Below are 20,792 nucleotides of genomic sequence, written 5' to 3'. Positions count from 1 at the left end.
TCAGCCTCCTACCCTATACACTACACTATACGCTACTATACACTACACTATACGCTACTATACACTCCACTATACGCTACTATACACTACACTACACGCTACTATACACTACACTACACACTACACTACACACTACACTATACACTACACTATACGCTACTATACACCAGAGGTGGGACAAAGTCATTGTTATGCAAGTCCAAGTCGAGTTGCAAGTCTTTGTACATTTTGCCGAGTCGAGTCTGAAGTCATCAAATTCATGACTCGAGTCTGACTCGAGTCCAAGTCACATGACTCGAGTCCACACCTCAGAGGTGGGACAAAGTCATTGTTATGCAAGTCCAAGTCGAGTTGCAAGTCTTTGTACATTTTGCCGAGTCGAGTCTGAAGTCATCAAATTCATGACTCGAGTCTGACTCGAGTCCAAGTCACATGACTCGAGTCCACACCTCTGCTATACACTACACTATACACTACACTATACATTATACATTGGGCTCTATGGAGGCCTATCGTTAAGCGATTAGTCGCTAACAGGGGTGCTCGTTAAGAGAACTTCTACTGTGCATATTTGCGCCCACGTGATGGGGCAATTTTTGTCCAATCGGAGCACTACTGTCGCTCGTTAAGCCGTTTTCCTCACCCAATCAGCGACGTGCCCCGTCTGTGTGTGTGAGGCGTGTAATTGTGAACAATGTAGCCACATCAGACATTAGAATAGGGACTCATCTACTTAGGAACGAGTTAGGTTCCAGAGCTGTCTGTTAGTAAGTCGATTTGTTCTTAAGTCCCAACTTTAATCCTGTCGATCCCAAACGTGTTGTACGGCATGTCCACTAAACACGGGGAATGGCTTTAAACGTTGTATCATATCCTGCAGATGTACATGCCACTGGTTCTTCATGTTCTACAGATGTAGATGCCACTGGTTCTTCACATTCTGCAGATGTAGATGCCACTGGTTTTTCACATTCTGCAGATGTAGATGCCACCACGACCATCTATTGCGTGGCGGTTGAACTTACGACCCTCGGTACGAACAGGAAACTGGACATACGGACAGGTTTGTTCGTATCTCTGAAAGTTCATAAGTAGAATGTTCATAAGTAGAGGAGTCTTTGTCCATCTAATCGGCATAATCATCGTTTCACTGCAGCTCAAAGACTTAGTCCCTACAAGGCGCGCGTGTGTCTGTTGGTGAAGTTAGGAGACTGTCTTGGCTTTGTTTTCCTTCAGCAATTGAGAGATAGGTGTTCAAGGGTTTGCTGGCCTCTTGAAACCCCCAGGGACACTTGAGCAGTGTGTTGGGAGGTGTAGCACTCTGCATGATGGTGTATATATTGTGATAAAATGTTATTAATACAACTTGCCCTAACATCTTCTTAGGTTTTTTCGGTAAAGTCACGTAGAAAGTAAAACAAAATAAAAACAAAAATCACGACGTTTCGGAGGCAACACAAGTCTCCGTCATCAGGTGGGACCGTCACAGCCAGATTAGCTGTATCAAGTGAGGCAATGATTCAAGATGTAATCCCTTAAAAACGAGTTGAGGGGGGAGGGAGAGGGAGGGGGGAGCTCATCAGACTATGGTAGCCAATGAAAGGAACGTATCGGGAGGGAGGGGGGGCGAGGCCAAAAGGGTGGGCGATGGACGTGGAAGCGCTTGTGCGCAAGCGGCCAATTACTGCACACGCCAACACAATGGAGCGATTGTGCGCAAGCGACCAGCCACTGCACCCGCCAACACAATGGGCAGAGAGGAGGAGGGGAGGTCTAATACACATGATAGACAAAAGAACGAAAATGATGATGGGTACAAACTTAGGGGGAGCTCATCAGACTATGGTAGCCAATGAATGGAACGTATCGGGAGGGAGGGGGGGGGCGGGGGGGGGCGAGGCCAAAAAGGTGGGGGACGGACGTGGAAGCGCTTGTGCGCAAGCGGCCAATTACTGCACACGCCAACACAATGGAGAGAGAGGGGGAGGGGGGGGTCTGATACACATGATAGACAAAAGAACGAAAATGCCCATGTTTATACCAATGCTGGCTGAACAATGAAGAGAGTACTGTTAAAATAACTGGGGATGTTAACACTTGGTAAAGTACAGTAAAATAGTGCCTGTCAGATAAAATGGTCCAAAATTTTTTTGTGATTAAGTCTTTTTTGCGTGGTTGATAACATCTTTCCAATGATTACTAAGTTTGTACCCATCATCACGGTTGAAATTATGTCTGTGTTTGTATATTTGTATGGCTTCGTGTACAAACCTTTGATGGTAGCCGGGAGGTTTGCAGAGAACCTTGGTCTCGGAAAAGACAATTTCATGAGAGCCCACCGAGTTGTAGCAATGATCGGCAACGGCAGAAGAATCAGTTCTGCCGTGTTTCAGATCTGACTTGTGCTCGCGGACACGATCAGAAACATGACGTTTCGTTTCTCCAATGTAGCAATCACCACAAATGCAACTCAATTTGTAGACTCCAGGATACTGTAAGTCAGGAACGACATCCTTCACGGATGGAATCAGATCACGGATTTTATGCACTATACTGAATCGGACTTGGATCTTATGTTTGTTTAGAATTTTGGAGATCTTTTTGGTCACGCCAGCTATGTATGGTAACGTGATGGTTTTGGTCGGAGTTTCATGTGGCTGTTTCTGTGTGGTGGGAGAGACAGCTTGGCGGATAGTACGGTCAGAGTATCCGTTCATCCTGAGGGCCCGATGTACATGTCTTAATTCACCGGTCAGGTGGTGTTTGTCAGAAATGCCATGTGCTCTGTGGTATAGCGTTTTGATGAGAGAGTTCTTTTGAGATGGGTGGTGGTGGGAATCCGGTTTCAAGTAGGAGTCTGTGTGGGTGGCTTTTCTGTAGACAGAATGTCCCAAGGAACCGTCAGGACTCCTCTCAAACAGAATATCCAAGAATGGTAGTTTACCGTCTTTCTCCACTTCCATTGTGAATCTGATGGATGGGTGTCTAGAATTGATGTGGTCCAAGAAGTGGTTCAATGCTGGGAGGCCATGTGGCCAGATGACGAAAGTGTCATCCACATATCTCTTCCACAGGGAAGGACGCAGGGTGGATGTCTGGATGGCGTCTGATTCAAACTTTTCCATGAATATGTTGGCTATAACTGGTGACAAAGGGGAGCCCATAGGGGTACCCTCATTCTGTTTGTAGAAGGTGCCATTCCAGGTAAAATAGGTGTTGGTGAGGCAATGCCTAACCAGCGCAGGTGCATCAGAATTCAATCCATGTTGGACTAAGTCCTCAATTATTGTTAGGGTATCCGGTACTGGGACTTTGGTAAACAAAGATACTACATCAAAGCTGACGAGGATGTCATCAGGAGATAGTACCATGTCCTTAACCATAGAGACTAATTGGGTTGAGTTGAGTACTGCTGAAGAGGTCTTGCCTGTGAAAGGGAGCAGAGTATCTGATAGAAAACGGGCTAGTTTGTACGTAGGAGAGTTTATCGTCGACACAATGGGTCGTAGCGGGGTGCCTTCCTTATGGATTTTGGGAAGACCATAGAGTCTGGGAGGTCTTGCCGCCGATGGTTTTAGAGAGGGACGTTTGCTTGGTTCGATTAGGGAAGTCGAACTCGTGATGATACTGTTGGTTTTCCTCGTTAGGCTTTTTAGTGGGATCGTTTTTTGGCCTCGCCCCCCCTCCCTCCCGATACGTTCCTTTCATTGGCTACCATAGTCTGATGAGCTCCCCCCTCCCTCTCCCTCCCCCCTCAACTCGTTTTTAAGGGATTACATCTTGAATCATTGCCTCACTTGATACAGCTAATCTGGCTGTGACGGTCCCACCTGATGACGGAGACTTGTGTTGCCTCCGAAACGTCGTGATTTTTGTTTTTATTTTGTTTTACTTTCTACGTGACTTTACCGAAAAAACCTAAGAAGATGATTCTTTGCAGTCACGAAAGCTTCAAATCTAGAATTGCCCTAACATCCACCAACTCTTACCATCAGAATTCCTATAAAAGTGCCCATGCAAATGTACGTACTCATCAATCCGTACTGGATGATCATAAAAGCATCAATGGGCAAATCTCAGGATCACGTGATTAAACCTCAATGATAGGCAACACCTCAAAGTGTCAATATTCGTACAGAATTAGTTCTCATCAAATGCGTATCAAATAACTAGAAAACGTCCACGATCGGATAAAACAATTACGTTATTAAAATAAAACAATAAGCTGTCTCGTGGTAACGCGACCATACACAATTCCCTTGTACAAGGTACAGTTACAAATAGTGAGTGTCAAGTTCATGTTTCTTCTTCTTTCTTCTTTCTATATAGACGCATAGAGACCCACAGAGACCCACAGAGACACAGAGCTGCTATCATTACGTGGCTTACATCCGGTTAAACAAACAACAACAACAAAAACATTATTTTTTGTTGTTTTAACATTTGGAGCCGCAACATTCCCAGGAAGCGTCTTGCAGACATCAAACAGCGGGCTCGATGATCAGAGTCCATTCTCAAAGATCTTGTGCATCCGCAGATAGTTTGTCTTCAAATTCCAGAGGGCCATCCAGAATTCTCTGGCCACACGGTCACCCTTATGGAGCAGCTTCGTTATCAGTTGAGATGCAGCTTCAAAGCCACCATTATTTTTTTGAGTGGTCGAGACAGCCTGTGAATAAACATATAAAAAATATAAACGTGAAGAACGTAAACATTTGATATTTTTTGGGATTATCCACGACTTTTGAATTATTGCCGCAACTAATGCGCGGATAATCGAGTCTTACTGTTTAAAAAACAAGAGAGAGGTAATAATACATCTTTGATAGGCTCACATTCATCTCGGCGAGTGTGAAGATCTCCATCTCGAACAGCTTCGTCAACAGCGGCTGCACATCTCCCTGGATAGCCTCGACCAGCGCCGTCATATTTTTCATTATGCCATCGAGCAGTTGCTCGTCCGAGCACGCGGTCAGTCTCCTGAAGGCCTTCTCATTCGCCGCCACCTCGCCAGCAGGAGCGGTGCTGTATTGAATGTTTGCGTCAAGTCCCGGAGCTTTTTCTGTTTCAAGAGAGAGAGACAAAAAGACACAAACACAAACAAAAGTTTGGGAAGCATCGGCCGGAGGCATTTAGATTCTTTTTTGCAGATTAACGTTTTGTGGTTTTCTCAACTACATTGACGACAACCGACATTCTCCACTTAGTGGCGGTGACGTCAGCACGCCGTTTGTGCCAGGCTAAGTGCACTTTAAGGCCACGTGAAGTGTCGAGAGGGCAGAGTTTCCCATACCTGGGCAGTGTGCTCATGACCGGCACTGGTTTGACAGCAGAGGACTCACTCCGAATCAGTCGAGCAGCATTAGCTTGTCATCGGCTGCGTAACGCTGTGTGGAAACTACCTGGTCTGTCACTCCACACGAAGCTTCGGGTTTTCTTTGCTACGGTCATGCCCTCCCTTCTCTATGCTTGTGTAACGACAAATGGGTCGTTCTATGGCACCAGTGGGTGTACTACATCTAGGGGCTCGCTAGAGGGCAGGTTCCGGATGTCACGGACGTCGGGTCAGGACATGACAGTCTGTGTGTATAGTCTTAGGTTTTTTTCGGTAAAGTAACGTAGGTAAAAAAATTTAAATTAATAAAAGTAAAATTAAAATAAAATAAAAATCACGACGTTTCGGAGGCAACACAAGCTTCCGTCTTCAGGTGTAACCGTCACAGCACGATTGCTGTATCAAGTAAGAGAGTATCTTAGTAAGAGAGTATCTTACTTGAAACAGCAATCGTGCTGTGACGGTTCCACCTGAAGACGGAAGCTTGTGTTGACTCCGAAACGTCGTGATTTTTATTTTATTTTTATTTTACTTTCATTAATTATAATTTTTTACCTACGTGACTTTACCGAAAAAACCTAAGAATATGAATCCTTGCAGTCACGAAAGCTTCAAATCTAGTCTGTGTGTACCCCGCGAGAGCACGTGACTGGACGAGGTAGTGAGAGGGCCACGTGGTGTGGACCCGGAGCCTCCGCAAAGGATCTAGAAGGGAGCGTGACCAGGGGCGGTGCCCGGTCACGCCACAGCGGATATAAGCCCAGTCCCGTGAGGGAGCTGGGGTGTTTGACCCAGGAATGAAGCCACCTTCTTCTTCAGTTTCCAAGACAATGCCATACATTATTATTATCAGAGCATGTTTGATGTGTGTGTGGGATAATGCGGCCCTGGGGGGACGGGTATCTACAACTTCTGGCCAACAACCAATTGTCAGGGCCAGGAGACTGAATCCTTACCTTCAGGGTTCCTCCAGAAACGACTTAAAAACACTCTGACTGGCCATGGGGTACGTTCGAACGGTCACTGTGGAGGAGAGGCTGCAACTCATCTATCAGGAGCTGGACTGGTACCACCTGGATCTCTGCAATATTTAGGAGTTCCAGTGGACCGGTTTGGCTCCAGTAACCATGAGGGGTGGACAGTTCTCTACTCGGGGCAGGAGACTGCCAAACAACAGGGAATGGCTCTTCTTTTTAACAAAAGAATGAAGGGGGCATGAGAGTGTGGTGCCTTTTGGAGTCCTTTACCTTCTGCTCACTATTATTCAGGACCTTCATGATGGGGGCCAGTATTTGTAGCTATTCTCTGGCCACCTTGGGGTGTGACAAAATGTCCTCTGACTCCCACATTATTTAACATATTTTTCGACCATGTAGTTCAAGAAGCCTTCCATGGCTGTACCAGAGGGATATCCATCTGGTACAGATGCAATTGGAGGCTGATTGATGCCTGTGTGTGGTCGAGGGATGGCTCCCTATTGGTCAAACATGTTACGTATGCTGATGATCTGGTGATTGCTGCTCACTCAGAGGAGGAGTTGGAGGTGCTGCTGCTCACTTGGAGCGTGAAACTAAGAGGTGGGGCCGTTCCATCAGAACTACCAAAACTAAGCACCTGCCTGGGCATTTTGTGCCGTCAAACACTCCACCCCCTCAACTCTCCATTGGTGGATTAGTTGTGGAGAGAGTGGAGAAGTTTCCATACCTACGCAGTGTGCTTATGACCGGCTCCGGTTGACAGCAGAGGTCTCACTCTGATTCAGTCGAGCAGCAGTATATTTTCATCGGCTGCGGAACGCTGTGTGGATGCTACCTGGCCTATCGTTCCACACAAAACTTTGGGTTGGCCACGGTCTCATGCCCTCCCTTCTCTATGCTAGCAATACATGGACCCCCCTAATGGAACATCTTCGCCAGTTAGAAACATTCAGGCTTGCCTGCATACATCCATCCTGGGTTTAACCAGGCTGGATTATGTGGAGAGCTCACAAATCCTTGAAAGATCTGGACACATTTCCATCAGTGAGCTCCTCCGGCAGGCAAGGCTGCATTGACTGGGTCATGTAGCCCACATGCCCAGCTACGGCATACCCAAAGAGCTTCATTTCGTCCGGATAGAGGGGACTAGCTGGGTGTGGCATGGGTTAGAAAACAGATGGAGTGATGTGGTACAAGAGGACTTGCCGATGACTGGTACCAGCAGTGTCAAAATTGGCCTCTGTGGAGGAGGCTCATGAAGGACGCTGCTGCTTTGAGGCAGTTGGAGGCAGTCGCCCTCCCAACTTGGCCCCCCAAAAGTAAGCGTCCTCAACTGTGCACCTATCCTGGCACTGCCCAGCAGCAGCGTCCTTTGTGAGCCCTCTCCTCCACCACGTGTGACAATCATGACCGCTGTTAGGCATTGTGGACGGCTGGAGGTCGGCGTGGCAAAATCCAACATTGTTCCCTTTCCTCACCACCTTCGCCAAACTGCGCTGCCCCCGTGTGGTGAGGTTGTGGTTGAATTTTCACTCGTGGCCCGTAAGACAAGGTGGTGTACACGCATATGAAGAAGCCACTCACAAATCCTTGCAGGGCCCCAAGTATTTTGTTTGGAATCAATCTGCGTGATTTGCTGTTCATCTTTACCTGCAAAAGGTCCAGTCTCAGGGATTGGGGCCTTCCAATTAAGCAGGCCCAATGCAGCCGATTCTTGCTGATTAGAGTTACCAGGCTCTCCTTCTGGAGGATGAAAGAAAGAAAATAAAAACAATCAAATGAATGCAGGCAAAATGTTAAAAAGGGTGTGCAGCCCTGATATTGCCCGTTCACTCTACCGAAAATGTTTGGCATACTTCATATTTATAAAAAAAAAATATATACTAATTTTGTGTATTCCCATTAAGCAGACCCAATGCAGTCGATTCTTGCTGATTAAAGTTACCAGGCTCCCCTTCTGGAGGTTGAACGAGAAAAGATAAAAAATCAAGTGAATGCAGGCAAAATGTAACAAAATTGTGTGCAGCCCTGATATTGCCCGTTCACACCACCGATGATGTTTGGCATACATCATTTTTACTAAAGCGAAACTCTTTATTATTTTACCAGGTAAGGCCCCACTGAACTATGTAGCTCTTTTTTAGAAGCGACCTGGCCACCACAAATGATAGCGGCTCAACAAAGCGGCTGATTACCATCATCATCATCGTGTATATATGTATAGCAGCAGCCAATACTCTTAAATGTGTGACGTTGATTCTAAATGTGGCGGGAAAAACCAGAGAACCAGGAGAAAATCAACGCGACTACCACGTGAGACAGAGATGCGTCTGAGCTATTTTTTCAGAAGCGACCTGGCCATCAGAAATGACTACCCAGTGTCTCACTACCCAGTGTCTCATTACCCAGTGTCTCACTACCCAGTGTCACGCTACCCAGTGTCTCACTACCCTGTATCTCACTACCCAGTGTCTCACTCGCAGTGTCTCACTACCCAGTGTCTCGCTACCCAGTGTCTCGCTACCCAATGTCTCACTACCCAGAGTCTCACTACCCAGTGTCTCACTACCCAGTGTCTCACTAGCAGTGTCTCATTACCCAGTGTCTCACTACCCAGTGTCTCGCTACCCAGTGTCTCGCTACCCAGTGTCTCGCTACCCAGTGTCTCGCTACCCAATGTCTCGCTACCCAATGTCTCACTACCCAGTGTCTCGCTACCCAGTGTCTCGCTACCCAATGTCTCACTACCCAGAGTCTCACTACCCAGTGTCTCACTACCCAGTGTCTCACTAGCAGTGTCTCACTACCCAGTGTCTCGCTACCCAGTGTCTCGCTGCCCAATGTCTCACTACCCAGAGTCTCACTACCCAGTGTCTCACTACCCAGTGTCTCACTAGCAGTGTCTCACTACCCAGTGTCTCGCTACCCAGTGTCTCGCTACCCAATGTCTCACTACCCAGAGTCTCACTACCCAGTGTCTCGTTACCCAGTGTCTCACTACCCAGTGTCTGACTACCAGTGTATCGATACCCAGTGTCTCACTACCCAGTGTCTCGCTACCCAGTGTCTCGCTACCCAATGTCTCACTACCCAGAGTCTCACTACCCAGTGTCTCGCTACCCAGTGTCTCACTACCCAGTGTCTGACTACCAGTGTATCGATACCCAGTGTCTCACAACTAGTGTCTCACTACCCAGTATCTCACTACCCAGTGTCTCACTACCCAGTGTCTCACTAGCAGTGTCTCACTACCCAGTGTCTCGCTACCCAGTGTCTCGCTACCCAATGTCTCACTACCCAGAGTCTCACTACCCAGTGTCTCGCTACCCAGTGTCTCACTACCCAGTGTCTGACTACCAGTGTATCGATACCCAGTGTCTCACAACTAGTGTCTCACTACCCAGTATCTCACTACCCAGGTTCTTGATCATAATCCGCATGTGTGGTTTATCTGGCTTGCGGATTAACCGCGTGTTCGAGTTTTTGACGTAGTAACTACTGCTGCTACAACAGATTTTATTTGTACCAGGTCTAAGACGCCACTGCTGAGCTTTTTTGTAGCATCTTTTTCAGAAGCGACTTGGCCACCACACATTGTAGCAGATCAACCAAGTGGCTGATATATATATATCATCATGTGGACATTTGTAGCAGCAGCCAAATACTTGAAATCCATAGAGATACATCGAGACGCAGACCCATATAGATACACAGAGACCCATAAAAATAAATATAGACCCATATAGTTACATATAGACCCATCTATATATAAAGAGACTCATATAGATATATAGAGACCCATACAGACACACAGAAACCCATATAGATATATAGAGACCCATAGACTAGACTAAACTCACCAGTAATGGCAGGGACCCGAGTATGTCGTTTAGGATCAATCTGCGTGATTTGCTGTTCATCTTGATCCAATGCTGTCGAGTCTGGCTGATTAGAGTGACCAGGCTTCCCGTCTGGAGGTTGAACGAGAGAAAATAAAAAATCAAACGAATGCAGTCAAAATGTTCACTCAACCGAGGCTATTTTGCATACTTCATTTTTTCTCAAACTAAACAATTGTTTTTATTTTAACAGGTAAGGCTCCGCTACGGAGCTGTGCAGCAAATTTTCAGAAGCGACCTGGCCATCACGAATGATAGCGGCTCAACGAAGTGGCTCATCACGTGGAAATGTATAGCAGCCAAATACTCTTTAACGCGCGAGGTTGATTCTAAACGTGGAGGGAGGAAAACCTGGAGGACTTGGAGAGAAATCCGCGCAGTGACCACCACGGGGAGAGAGACAGAGAGATGCAAACTCCCAATATACAGCAGGCATCAGGGTTGGCATTGTACCCACGACGTCCTGCATACGAGGCGAGGTAGTTCACATCTTGCCACTGGGGTGGTCTTTGTACTGTTCGCCTATTGGCATTTTCTGGTCTACTAACACACTGCTAGGGGTGCAGAGACAAGGCCATACATTGTTATTATCAGAGCATGTTTGCATGTGTACACAAGTATGATGTGTGTATGTGGGTTAATGCATTACTTCATGATATCTTGAAAAAGGCATCTAAAGTCTGCATTACATCTTAACACCACCTCTTGTTTTTATTATTGCCAGACACGGCTGTGTATATAAATCACACCTGTTCTTAAACTTTCATCCGTTATTTTTGCATTTCTCAAGCTTCAAAACAAACAAACAAACTACACAAAAACAACACGGCTTTTCGATACCGGGACGGGAGGCCATCGTGTGATATTTTTTCGTTCACTCACCGGGGCGATGTTTCGCGCCCGTGTGCCTCTTAACAAGGATGGCACCCAAGTTTTGGTTCCACAACTGTGGCAGCGCTGTCTGCCATCTCTGGTGTAGAGACCAATAAGTTCCGAACACTTAAATGAGGGTTATTATTCCAAAATTATCAAAGCAGTGTTTGCTTACATTGTCATTGTACTGTCCGTCTTTTGGCTTCATTATCTGGTCTAACATAGGTGGAGAGACACGGCCATGGACAAGGCTGTCTCTGGTGTAGGCCAATGAGTTCCAAACACAACAAAACCGTAACATCAGAAGTATTTTTTTTATATCAAAGCAGCAGCCGTGTATCGTTTTGCATTGCTTTACCACAAGCGTGATGTGTAGTTGACGCACAGGCTGAGATCCACTCCTTCAGCTGGGGGTAGTGGTCCTGTAGGCTTTCGAGAGCCCTCCAGAGCTTGAGGAACTCGTCCCTGTCGATGAACTCGTCGATCAAAAAGTTGGCGCGCTCCTCTTTCACCGTGATGTCGCGGGCCCTCTTGTATATGTCGCGAGAGATCAAATCCCTGCTGTCCAAGTAGTCGAGCAGGTACGTGGGGTCCCTGCCAATCCACTTCTTCAGTTCCGGCATCTTTCCTTTGATCAGCTTGGCAGCATTCGACTCATCCATGTCTCGAACTGGTGAGTAGTGGAGGAGATGCGATGTCACAGTAAATGCCGGTGTTCATCTCTTTCTCTCCTCTCTCTGTGTGCGTGTGTTTATAGTGGGAGAGTCCAGCAAACTCCAATCCCTTATCTCCGTGGTGGTGTTGGACAGTAACACTGTGGTGTAAGTGAGCAATGCCATGGAGGGAAGGACAATTTCTATCGGCTATACTCCTCGTGGCACTCGTAGCTACCACAGAGGCCAATGGGTGCTCTGGATGGGTGCGAGGGGCTGGTAACCCATCCACCTTCAATTTAACTACCCCTAAACTACTGGGTAAAACACTGGGTAAAACAACATGTGCATTGTCGTTCTCTTCTAGCACCATGTGCACCTTTAGCATGTGACCTGTTGTTCTATTTTAGCCCCGCCCGCCCCCCCCCAATACGTTCCATTCATTGGCTACCACACTCAGATAAGCTCCTCCCCCCCATAACTTGTATGTATGAACTTGTATCCCAGTGCCTGACAGACTAACAATAATTGAGGACTTTGTCCAACATGGATTGAATTCGGATGTACCTGCGCTGGTTAGGCATTGCCTCACCAACACTTTTACCTGGAATGGCACCTTCTACAAACATAATGAGGGTACCCCTATGGGCTCCCCCTTGTCACCAGTGATAGCCAATATGTTCATGGAAAAGTTTGAATCAGACGCCATCCAGACATCCACCCTGCGTCCTTCCCTGTGGAAGAGGTATGTGGATGACACTTTCGTCATTTGGTCACATGGCCTCCCAGCATTGAACCACTCTTGGACCACATCAATTCCAGACACCCATCCATCAGATTCACCATGGAAGTGGAGAAAGATGGCCAACTACCATTCTTAGATATTCTGTTTGAGAGGAGACCTGACGGATCCTTGGGATATTCTGTCTACAGGAAAGCCACCCACACAGATTCCTACTTGAAACCTGATTCCCACCACCACCCATCTCAAAAGAATTCTCTCATCAAAACGCTATACCACAGAGCTCATGGCATTTCTGACCAACACCACCTGGCCAGTGAATTAAGACATGTACATCGGGCCCTCAGGATGAACGAATACTCTGACCGCACCATCCGCCAAGCTGTTTCTCCCACCATACAGAAACAGCCACTTGAAACTCCTATCAAAACTATCACGCTGCCATACATAGCCGGCGTGACCAAAAATATCTCCAAAATTCTAAACAAACATAAGATCCAAGTCCGATTCAGTACAGTACATAAAATCCATGATCTAATTCCATCTGTGAAGGATGTCATCCCTGACTTGCAATACCCTGGAGTCTATAAACTGAGTTGCAGCTGTGCTGATTGTTACATTGGGGAAACGAAACGTCATGTCTCTGATCGTGTCCGCGAGCACAAGTCAGATCTGAAACACGGCAAAATTGAGTCTTCCGCCGTTGCCGATCATTGCTACAACGCGGTGGGCTCTCATGATATTGTTTTTTCCGAGACCAAGGTGCTCTGCAAACCCTCTGGCTACCATCAAAGGTTTGTACACGAAGCCATCCAAATATACAAACACAGACATAATTTCAAACGTGATGATGGGTACAAACTGAGTAATCATTGGAAAGATGTTATTAACCATGCAAAAAAGATTTAACTACACATTTTTGGACCATCTTATTTGACAGGTACTATTCTACTTTACCGAGTGTTAACATCCCCAGCGTTTAACAGCACTCTCCTTTTTTGTATTTGGATGGCCACCAACACTGGGTAAAACAACATGTGCATTGTCGTTCTCTTCTAGCAGGTGCACCTTTAGCATGTGACCTGTTGTTCTCTTTTAGCCCCCCCCCCCAATACGTTCCATTCATTGGCTACCACATTCAAATAAGCTCCTCCCCCCCTCCTCCCCCCCCCCCCCCCCCTTAACTTGTATGTATGAACTTGTATCTTGAATTCTTTTTGCCTCACTTGATACAGTAAATATAGCTGTGACGGTCCCACCTGATGACGGAGACTTGTGTTGCCTCCGAAACGTCGTGATTTATTATTTTATTTCTATTATAACTTTTATTAATTTTAATTTTATTTTTTTACCTACGCGACTTTACCGAAAAAACCTAAGAGTAAAAAAACATAACTCTGATAATGTATGCACTGTCCTTGAAATTGATTGGTCCACACCCGAGACAGCTTTCCTTAGAGCCTAGTCTCACATGGTGTTGGACCAGATGACGCCAAAAGGCGCACAACTCAAAGACAATGCACCATCAGAGTATGAGAGCTTGGGGTAAGCATTTACACCATTGGAACCTCATTTTCCAGTAGCAAAATATGATAATAGTTTTTTTACCCTTTTATCTGGCAACAAAACTGACACCTTTTTTACAAGGAGTCATGTTTGCATTGACCACAATACCTGCAGTCGGAATGCAAACAAAAAAAACACTAGGCTCTAAGGAAAGCTGTCTCTGGTGTGGACCAATCAATTTCAAGGACAATGCATATGTAGTGGTGTTAACTACTCGCTGTTCGCTAACTGTGAGAGAGTGGATCGTAAACAAGGTTTTCCCGCTCAATCAAACGGTCCGGGTCAAATGGGGTAAGGTAGGATCCAAACGCCATATTGGGAAGGACCAATCGGAGGGTCCCACAAGGTGGCCGGGGATTGGACAACCCGGCCACGAACAGGTATAAAAGCCAGAGCGCTGAGAGCTCTTGGCCAGTTCTGCTACACGAAGACCCAAGTCGGCCGAAGACATCTAGGACCCTGGACGAAGCACTCCAGCCCTTATCAGGGCTAAGGCTCAGTGTAACCAGTGGTCGGGGAGAGAGCCCCTAGGTCCAGCCAGAGGACACTGGGATAGCAGGAAGATTAGATAGCCTGCAAGGTCCGGAGGCTGTACCTCCTTAGAACAGGAGCTAAGCGTGAGTGTGGAGCTGTACAAGGTCCGGAGGCTGTACCTCCTCAGGGTAACGGGTGAGGGGACCATATACCCCTTTGTGTGATAGGGACTGTGTATTAAGACAATAAACAGTGTGTGCCATGAATAAGTTTAGAAGTCAGTCCTTTACAACACTACACATACATTATCAGAGTTATGTTTTTTTGTTTGCATTCCGACTGCAGGTATTGTGGTTAATGCAAACATGACTCCTTCTAAAAAAGGTGTCAGTTTTGTTGCCAGATAAAAGGGTAAAAAAACAATTATCATATTTTGCTACTGGCAAATGAGGCTCCAATGGAATATCAAAGCAATGTTTGCTTACATTGTCATTAATTCTAGATTTGAAGCTGTCGTGACTGCAAGGATTAATATTCTTAGGTTTTTTCGGTAAAGTCACGTAGGTTATTGTACTGTCCGTCTTTTGGCGTCATTATCTGGTCTAACATAGGTGCAGAGACAAGGACATGAACAAGGCTGTCTCTGGTGTAGGCCAATGAGTTCCAAACACAACAAAGCCATAGCATGAGTATTTTTTTCATATCAAAGCAGCTGCAGCATTTCGTTTTGCATTGATTTACCACAAGCGTGATGTATGCTCGATGCACAGGCTGAGATCCACTTCGTCAGCTGTGGGTAGTCCTCCTGTAAGCTTTCGAGAGCCCTCCAAAATATGAGGCACTCGTCCCTGTCGATGAACTCGTCAATCAAAAAGTTGGCGCGCTCCACTTTCAGCGTGATGTCGCGGGCCCCGTCGTATTTGTTGCGAGAGATCAAATCCCTGCTGTCCAAGTAGTCGAGCAGGTACGTGGGGTCCCTGCCAATCCACTGCTTCAGTTGCGGCCTCTTCCCTCTGATAAGCTTGGCAGCCATTGACTCATCCATGTCTCGAACCTCTGGTGAGTAGTGGAGGAGATGCGACGCCACAGTAAATGCCGGTGTTCATCTCTGTCTCTCCTCTCTCTGTGTGCGTGTGTGTATATAGTGGGGGAGTCCGGCAAACTCCAATCCCTTACCTCCGTGGTGGTGTTGGACAGCAACACTGTGGTGGATGTGAGCAATGCCATGGAGGGAAGGACAATTCCTATCGGCGAAACCCCTCATGGCACTTGTAGCCACCTCAGCGGCTAAATGGGTGCTCTGGATGGGTGTGAGGGGCTGGTAACCCCTCCACCTTCAATTCAACTACTACTAAACTACATGCAAAATATTGAGCTAAGCTTGTGCCGGATGCCCTGGGGGGGGGGGGGGGGGGCAGGTAACTACGACTTCTCCTGGCCAAAAAACAATTGGCAGGGCCAGGAGACTGAATCCTTACCCTCGGGGTTCCACCAGAAACGACAAAAAAACACTCTGACTGGCCACGGGGAACGTTTGAACACTCACTGTGGATAAGAGGCTGCCACTCATCTGTCGGGAGCTGGACTGGTACCACCTGGATCTCTGCAATATTCAGGAGTTCCAGTGGACCAGTTAGGCTCCAGTAACCATGAGGGGTGGACAGTCCTCTCCCGGGGCAGGAGACTGCCAACCAACAGGGAGTGGCTCTTCTCCTGAACAAAATAATTAAGGGGGAATTGGAGTTTGGTGGCTTTCGGAGTCCTTGACTGTCTGCTCACTATCATTCAGGACCTTCATGATGGTGGCCAGTATTTGTAGCTATTCTCTGGCCACCTTGGGGTGTGACAAAATGTCCTCTGACTCCCACATTATTTAACATCATTTTCGACGATGTAGTTCAAGAATCCTTTCATGGCTGTACCAGAGGGATATCCATCTGGTACAGATACAATGGGAGGCTGATTGATGCCTGTGTGTGGTCGAGGGATGGCTCCCTATTGGTCAAACATGTTACGTATGCTGATGATCTGGTGATTGCTGCTCACTCAGAGGAGAAGTTGGAGGTGCTGCTGCTAACTTGGAACGTGAAACTATTCACTATACAATTATATACAGCAGTGTGGTATATAGTAGGGTGGGTAGAATAATACACAGTGTAATATTACAATGTATAGTCTAAGGTATAGGGTGGTGTATAGTAACGCAGTGTATAATTTAATGTTGGGTTTGTCTATGTCAGTGTATAGTACGGGGTAGACCCATGTGATGTAAGAAAAAAGTTTAGCTGGTGGCATATAACATTTTTTGCGACATCAAATTGTAATGTATGACTTACTGTTAGTAGCTCAGCTTATTGGAGAGTATATTGAGTATATTGATGATATTGATGTAGTTTATATTTTAGTTTTTTACGTGGTGGTTTGGCTGCTGCAGCTCCTTACTATTAAAATTCCTTCCCTTTATTACTGCTAATCCTACATAATACACGAGCATAATATGACTTTGAGACCCCCCCCCCCGCACCACCTACACATTACACAAGTATTGATTTAAAGCTTTCGTGACTGCAGGGATTCATCTTCTTGGTTCTTTCGGTAAAGTCACGTAGAAGGGAAGTAATAAAATAATAAAAATAAAACATAATAAAAATATTTTATTATGTTTTATTTTTATTATTTTATTACTTCCATTCTACGTGACTTTACCGAAAAAACCAAGAAGATTCCACAAGTAGTGACTAATCCCATATCAGCATTTTCCATAAATATGCTAAATTCCTCTGTTGATATGCAAATTCCTTTGTCAAGGCGCCCTTCCTCCCCTAACGCAGCTTAAATATACGCTGCCAAGCCTGGTGGTGCTCATTCAGACGTTGTCTTCCCGACAGACCTGTTCTTCACCTGAGGACGGCTGCTTGCGTTGTGGCCGAAACGTCGTGAGAATTGTATTTTATTATGTTTTATTTTTATTATTTTATTATTTCCCTTCTACGTAACTTTACCAAAAGAACCAAGAAGATGAATCCCTGCAGTCACGAAAGCTTTAAATCGAAATTTAAAGCGAAACTCTTTATTATTTTACCAGGTAAGGCCCCACTGAGCTATGTAGCTCTTTTTTAGAAGCGACCTGGCCATCACAAATGATAGCGGATCAACAAAGTGGCTCATTATCATCATCATCATCGTCGTGCAGATATGAATAGCAGCAACCAAATACTCTTAAATGCGTGACGTTGATTCTAAATGTGGAGGGAAAAACCGGAGAACCAGGAGAAAAATCCACGCGACTACCTGTCGCAGGCGTTGCACACGCGTGTTACACGCGAGTGGTTGAACGCCACTCACCGACATATTCATTATAATTCAGACGATGTCCGTTGGGGTCGGCCGCTCCGCGTTGGTTTCCATCGGGACCATCGGGCTGCGTCGTGGTTTGCGATTCTCTTTGATCCGCATCGGACTCTGAGGCTGACGGCTTTCCGTCGAGCAGACGTCCAGCGGAGCCGGAGTCGTCTTGACGTCGGCCAGAGGTGGGAGTGACTGATCGAGGTGGGTGGGAAAAGGAAATGCAACATGTCAAATTCAAGGTGGGTGCGCCTCTGCGGAGGAGGAGGAGGCTCGTGATGGACACTGCTGCTGCTGCTGTGGCCGTGCCAGGCTAGGTGCACAGTTGAGGATGCTCACTTTTGGTTTGGGGGGCAAGTTGGGAAGACATTCGGATAAAATGCAGCGAGTTGGCACAGAAGGGGCACAGGTGGTGGTGGTGATGGTGCATCTGCCAGTAGCCATCTCAGTCAACCCATGACACCTGCTAGGTCTGTCCCGTCACCTAATGACAGCAGCAGCAGCGAGAGCGTTGGACCCGCTCACGTGGTAGGATCAAAGTTCACCTAGCCTGGCACAAATGCCGCGTTGACGTCACTGCCGCTTCCTATTTGAAACTATTTTTGTTTTAGCAGGTAAGGTCTACCGAGTTTAACACGTATTAGGCTTTCGCGACCAATATCATCCACAATACAGCTTTTTTTGGGTTAGATCGCGTAAATATATGAATGTGTCGTTAAACCCGCCACCATCCGACACAGCCATTCAGTGAGGTTTGTCCTGTAAACAGAACGTGCCAATTCATTACTAGTACTGCACTAACCGGTGTGTTGGAGAGTAAATCCAGAACATTTACAATCTGAGTACGACTTTTCGACAGTAATTACAACTAGCTTCATCAGGCGACAGCCAGATTTGTGGAGAAATCCTCCTGTTTCGTTCCTTCATCCCCCCCTCTCCTCGCACTTCACTGAAGAAGGATTGACAAGTGACATCTGCACATCTGCCCCTCTATTTAAGGAATGAAACTGGAGGATGTCTCTACAAATCTGGCTGTCGCCTGATGACGCTGGCTGTAATTACTGGCAAAACGTCACGGTACTCAAATTGTAAATATTGTGGATTTGCTCTCCAACACAACCGATGTGCTGTACTAGTGCACTACACTAGACACTGCACGATACACTGGTGCTGTATGAGTGACTAATCGGCACGTTCTGCTTCTGTTAGTTGACAAACTTTACTAATTGGCTGTGTCAGGTGGTGGTGAGTTTAACGACACATTTATATATTTACGCGATCTAACCCAAACAACCTGTATTATGCAAGGGCCACTGAGCTATGTCGCTCATTTTCAGACGCGACCTGGTCACAAATGATAGCTCAGCGAAGGCGCTTATCATCCTCATCATTATTACTTGGAAATGTATAGCAGCAGCCAAATACTCTAAGCGCGTGGTGATGTTGATTCTAAATGTGAAGGGAAAAACGGGAGGTAGACCAGGAGAAAAAATCCCCACGACTAGTGAGAGACACACGCAGACTCCAAATATACAACAGGAATCAGTGTTGGGATCGAACCCACGGCCTCCTGCATACCAGGAGAGGTAGTTAACATTGCGCAGGCATTGTACACGTGTTTTACACGCGAGTGGTTGAACGCCACTCACCGAAATATTCATTATCATTCAGACGATGTCCGTTGGGGTCGGCCGCTCCACGTTGGTCTCCATCGGGACCATCAGGGTGCGTCGTGGTTGGCGATTTCCTTTGATCCGCACCAGACTCTGAGGCTGACGGCTTTCTGTCGAGCAGACGTCCAGCGGAGCCGGAGTCGTCTTGACGTCGGCCAGAGGTGGGAGTGACGGATCGAGGTGGGTGGGAAAAGGAAAATGCAACATGTCAAAGTCAAGGTGGGTGCCTCACTGTGGAGGAGGAGGAGGCTCGTGAAGGACACTACCAGAGGTCGCAACCGGGTACCCGATACCCGTACCCTACCCAATACCCGGCTACCCGCACCCAGCCGGGTACGGGTACGGGTCCCCGTTTGCGACCCTGGTGCGGCCGGGTACGGGTATGGGTAGCCGCACGTGACTCACCCCAACCAATGAGTGAGAAGGCCGTGAGTTACTGGTGAGTCACCGTTTGTCACTCATTTCCCAACGTCTTGTCTCTTCTCACAATTCAAGTGCCTAGAATCAACCCACCCGCGCCTGCAACATGGCTTCATCCCAGAGGTCGCAATCAGGTACCCGATACCCGTACCCTACCCGATACCCAGCTGGGTACAGGTACGGGTAAAGAATCAAAACCCGTTTGCGACCTCTGGACGCTACTACTGCTGGGGCCATGCCAGGCTAGGTGCTCGGTTGAGGAGTACAACCCATAGGCACCTGCAGGGTCTGTCCCGTGACCTCCCTCCTCCTGCACCTAGCCTGGCAGAGCAGCAGTACAACCCATAGGCACCTGCAGGGTTTATCATTATTGGCATCAAACCTCCGTCTGAAGACTCAAACCTCGTCCAATTGAAACCATAATGACACACACACATACAAGTACAACGACAAATAGCCGCCCCCCCCCCCCCCCCGTTGGGGCAAGTGGCTGTTCGTCGTGGCGAGTAGCAGCAGCGTCTATGACTCAGAGACCCACAGGCTGTAGGGGCAAGTGCTGTTAGTAGCACAGAGGCAAAGATCCCCCAGGTAGCCTCTAGCAGGCTGTAGGGGCAAGTGCTGTTAGTAGTAGAGAGTAGCAAAGACAAAGATCCCCCAGGTAGCCTCAAGCGGGCTGTAGGGGCAAGTGCTGTTAGTAGTAGCAAAGACAAAGATCCCCCAGGTAGCCTCTAGCAGGGCTGTAGGGGCAAGTGCTGTTGGCAGCAAAGACAAATATCCCCCAGGTAGCCTCTAGCAGGGCTGTAGGGGCAAGTGCGCTTAGTAGCGAGTAGCAGCA

At 47.1% G+C, this 20,792-nt stretch overlaps 1 protein-coding gene across 2 annotated transcripts in view; it reads right to left on the bottom strand.

Annotated features, from left to right (window-relative positions):
* Positions 1-3,859: 3,859 nt before the first annotated feature.
* Positions 3,860-20,792, bottom strand: part of LOC144733093 (uncharacterized) — a 35,594-nt gene continuing 18,661 nt past the window's right edge. Inside the window, exons 9-16 of one of the 2 annotated variants that reach the window (XM_078614832.1) lie at positions 19,514-19,681; positions 17,865-18,059; positions 15,261-15,575; positions 11,443-11,754; positions 10,173-10,283; positions 7,963-8,055; positions 4,836-5,062; positions 3,860-4,669 (exon numbers count right to left, since the gene is read on the bottom strand). In XM_078614832.1, the coding sequence (XP_078470958.1) occupies positions 4,502-4,669; positions 4,836-5,062; positions 7,963-8,055; positions 10,173-10,283; positions 11,443-11,754; positions 15,261-15,575; positions 17,865-18,059; positions 19,514-19,681 (1,589 nt within the window). In that variant the 3' untranslated portion in view covers positions 3,860-4,501. The remainder of the gene's footprint in view (positions 4,670-4,835; positions 5,063-7,962; positions 8,056-10,172; positions 10,284-11,442; positions 11,755-15,260; positions 15,576-17,864; positions 18,060-19,513; positions 19,682-20,792) is intronic. The other variant, XM_078614833.1, reaches the window with a different exon arrangement.

Source organism: Lampetra planeri, chromosome 45, assembly GCF_965212315.1.
Source record: "Lampetra planeri chromosome 45, kcLamPlan1.2.h2, whole genome shotgun sequence".
Classification (NCBI taxonomy): Eukaryota; Metazoa; Chordata; class Hyperoartia; order Petromyzontiformes; family Petromyzontidae; genus Lampetra; species Lampetra planeri.
This window is presented reverse-complemented; position numbering and strand designations above follow the sequence as displayed.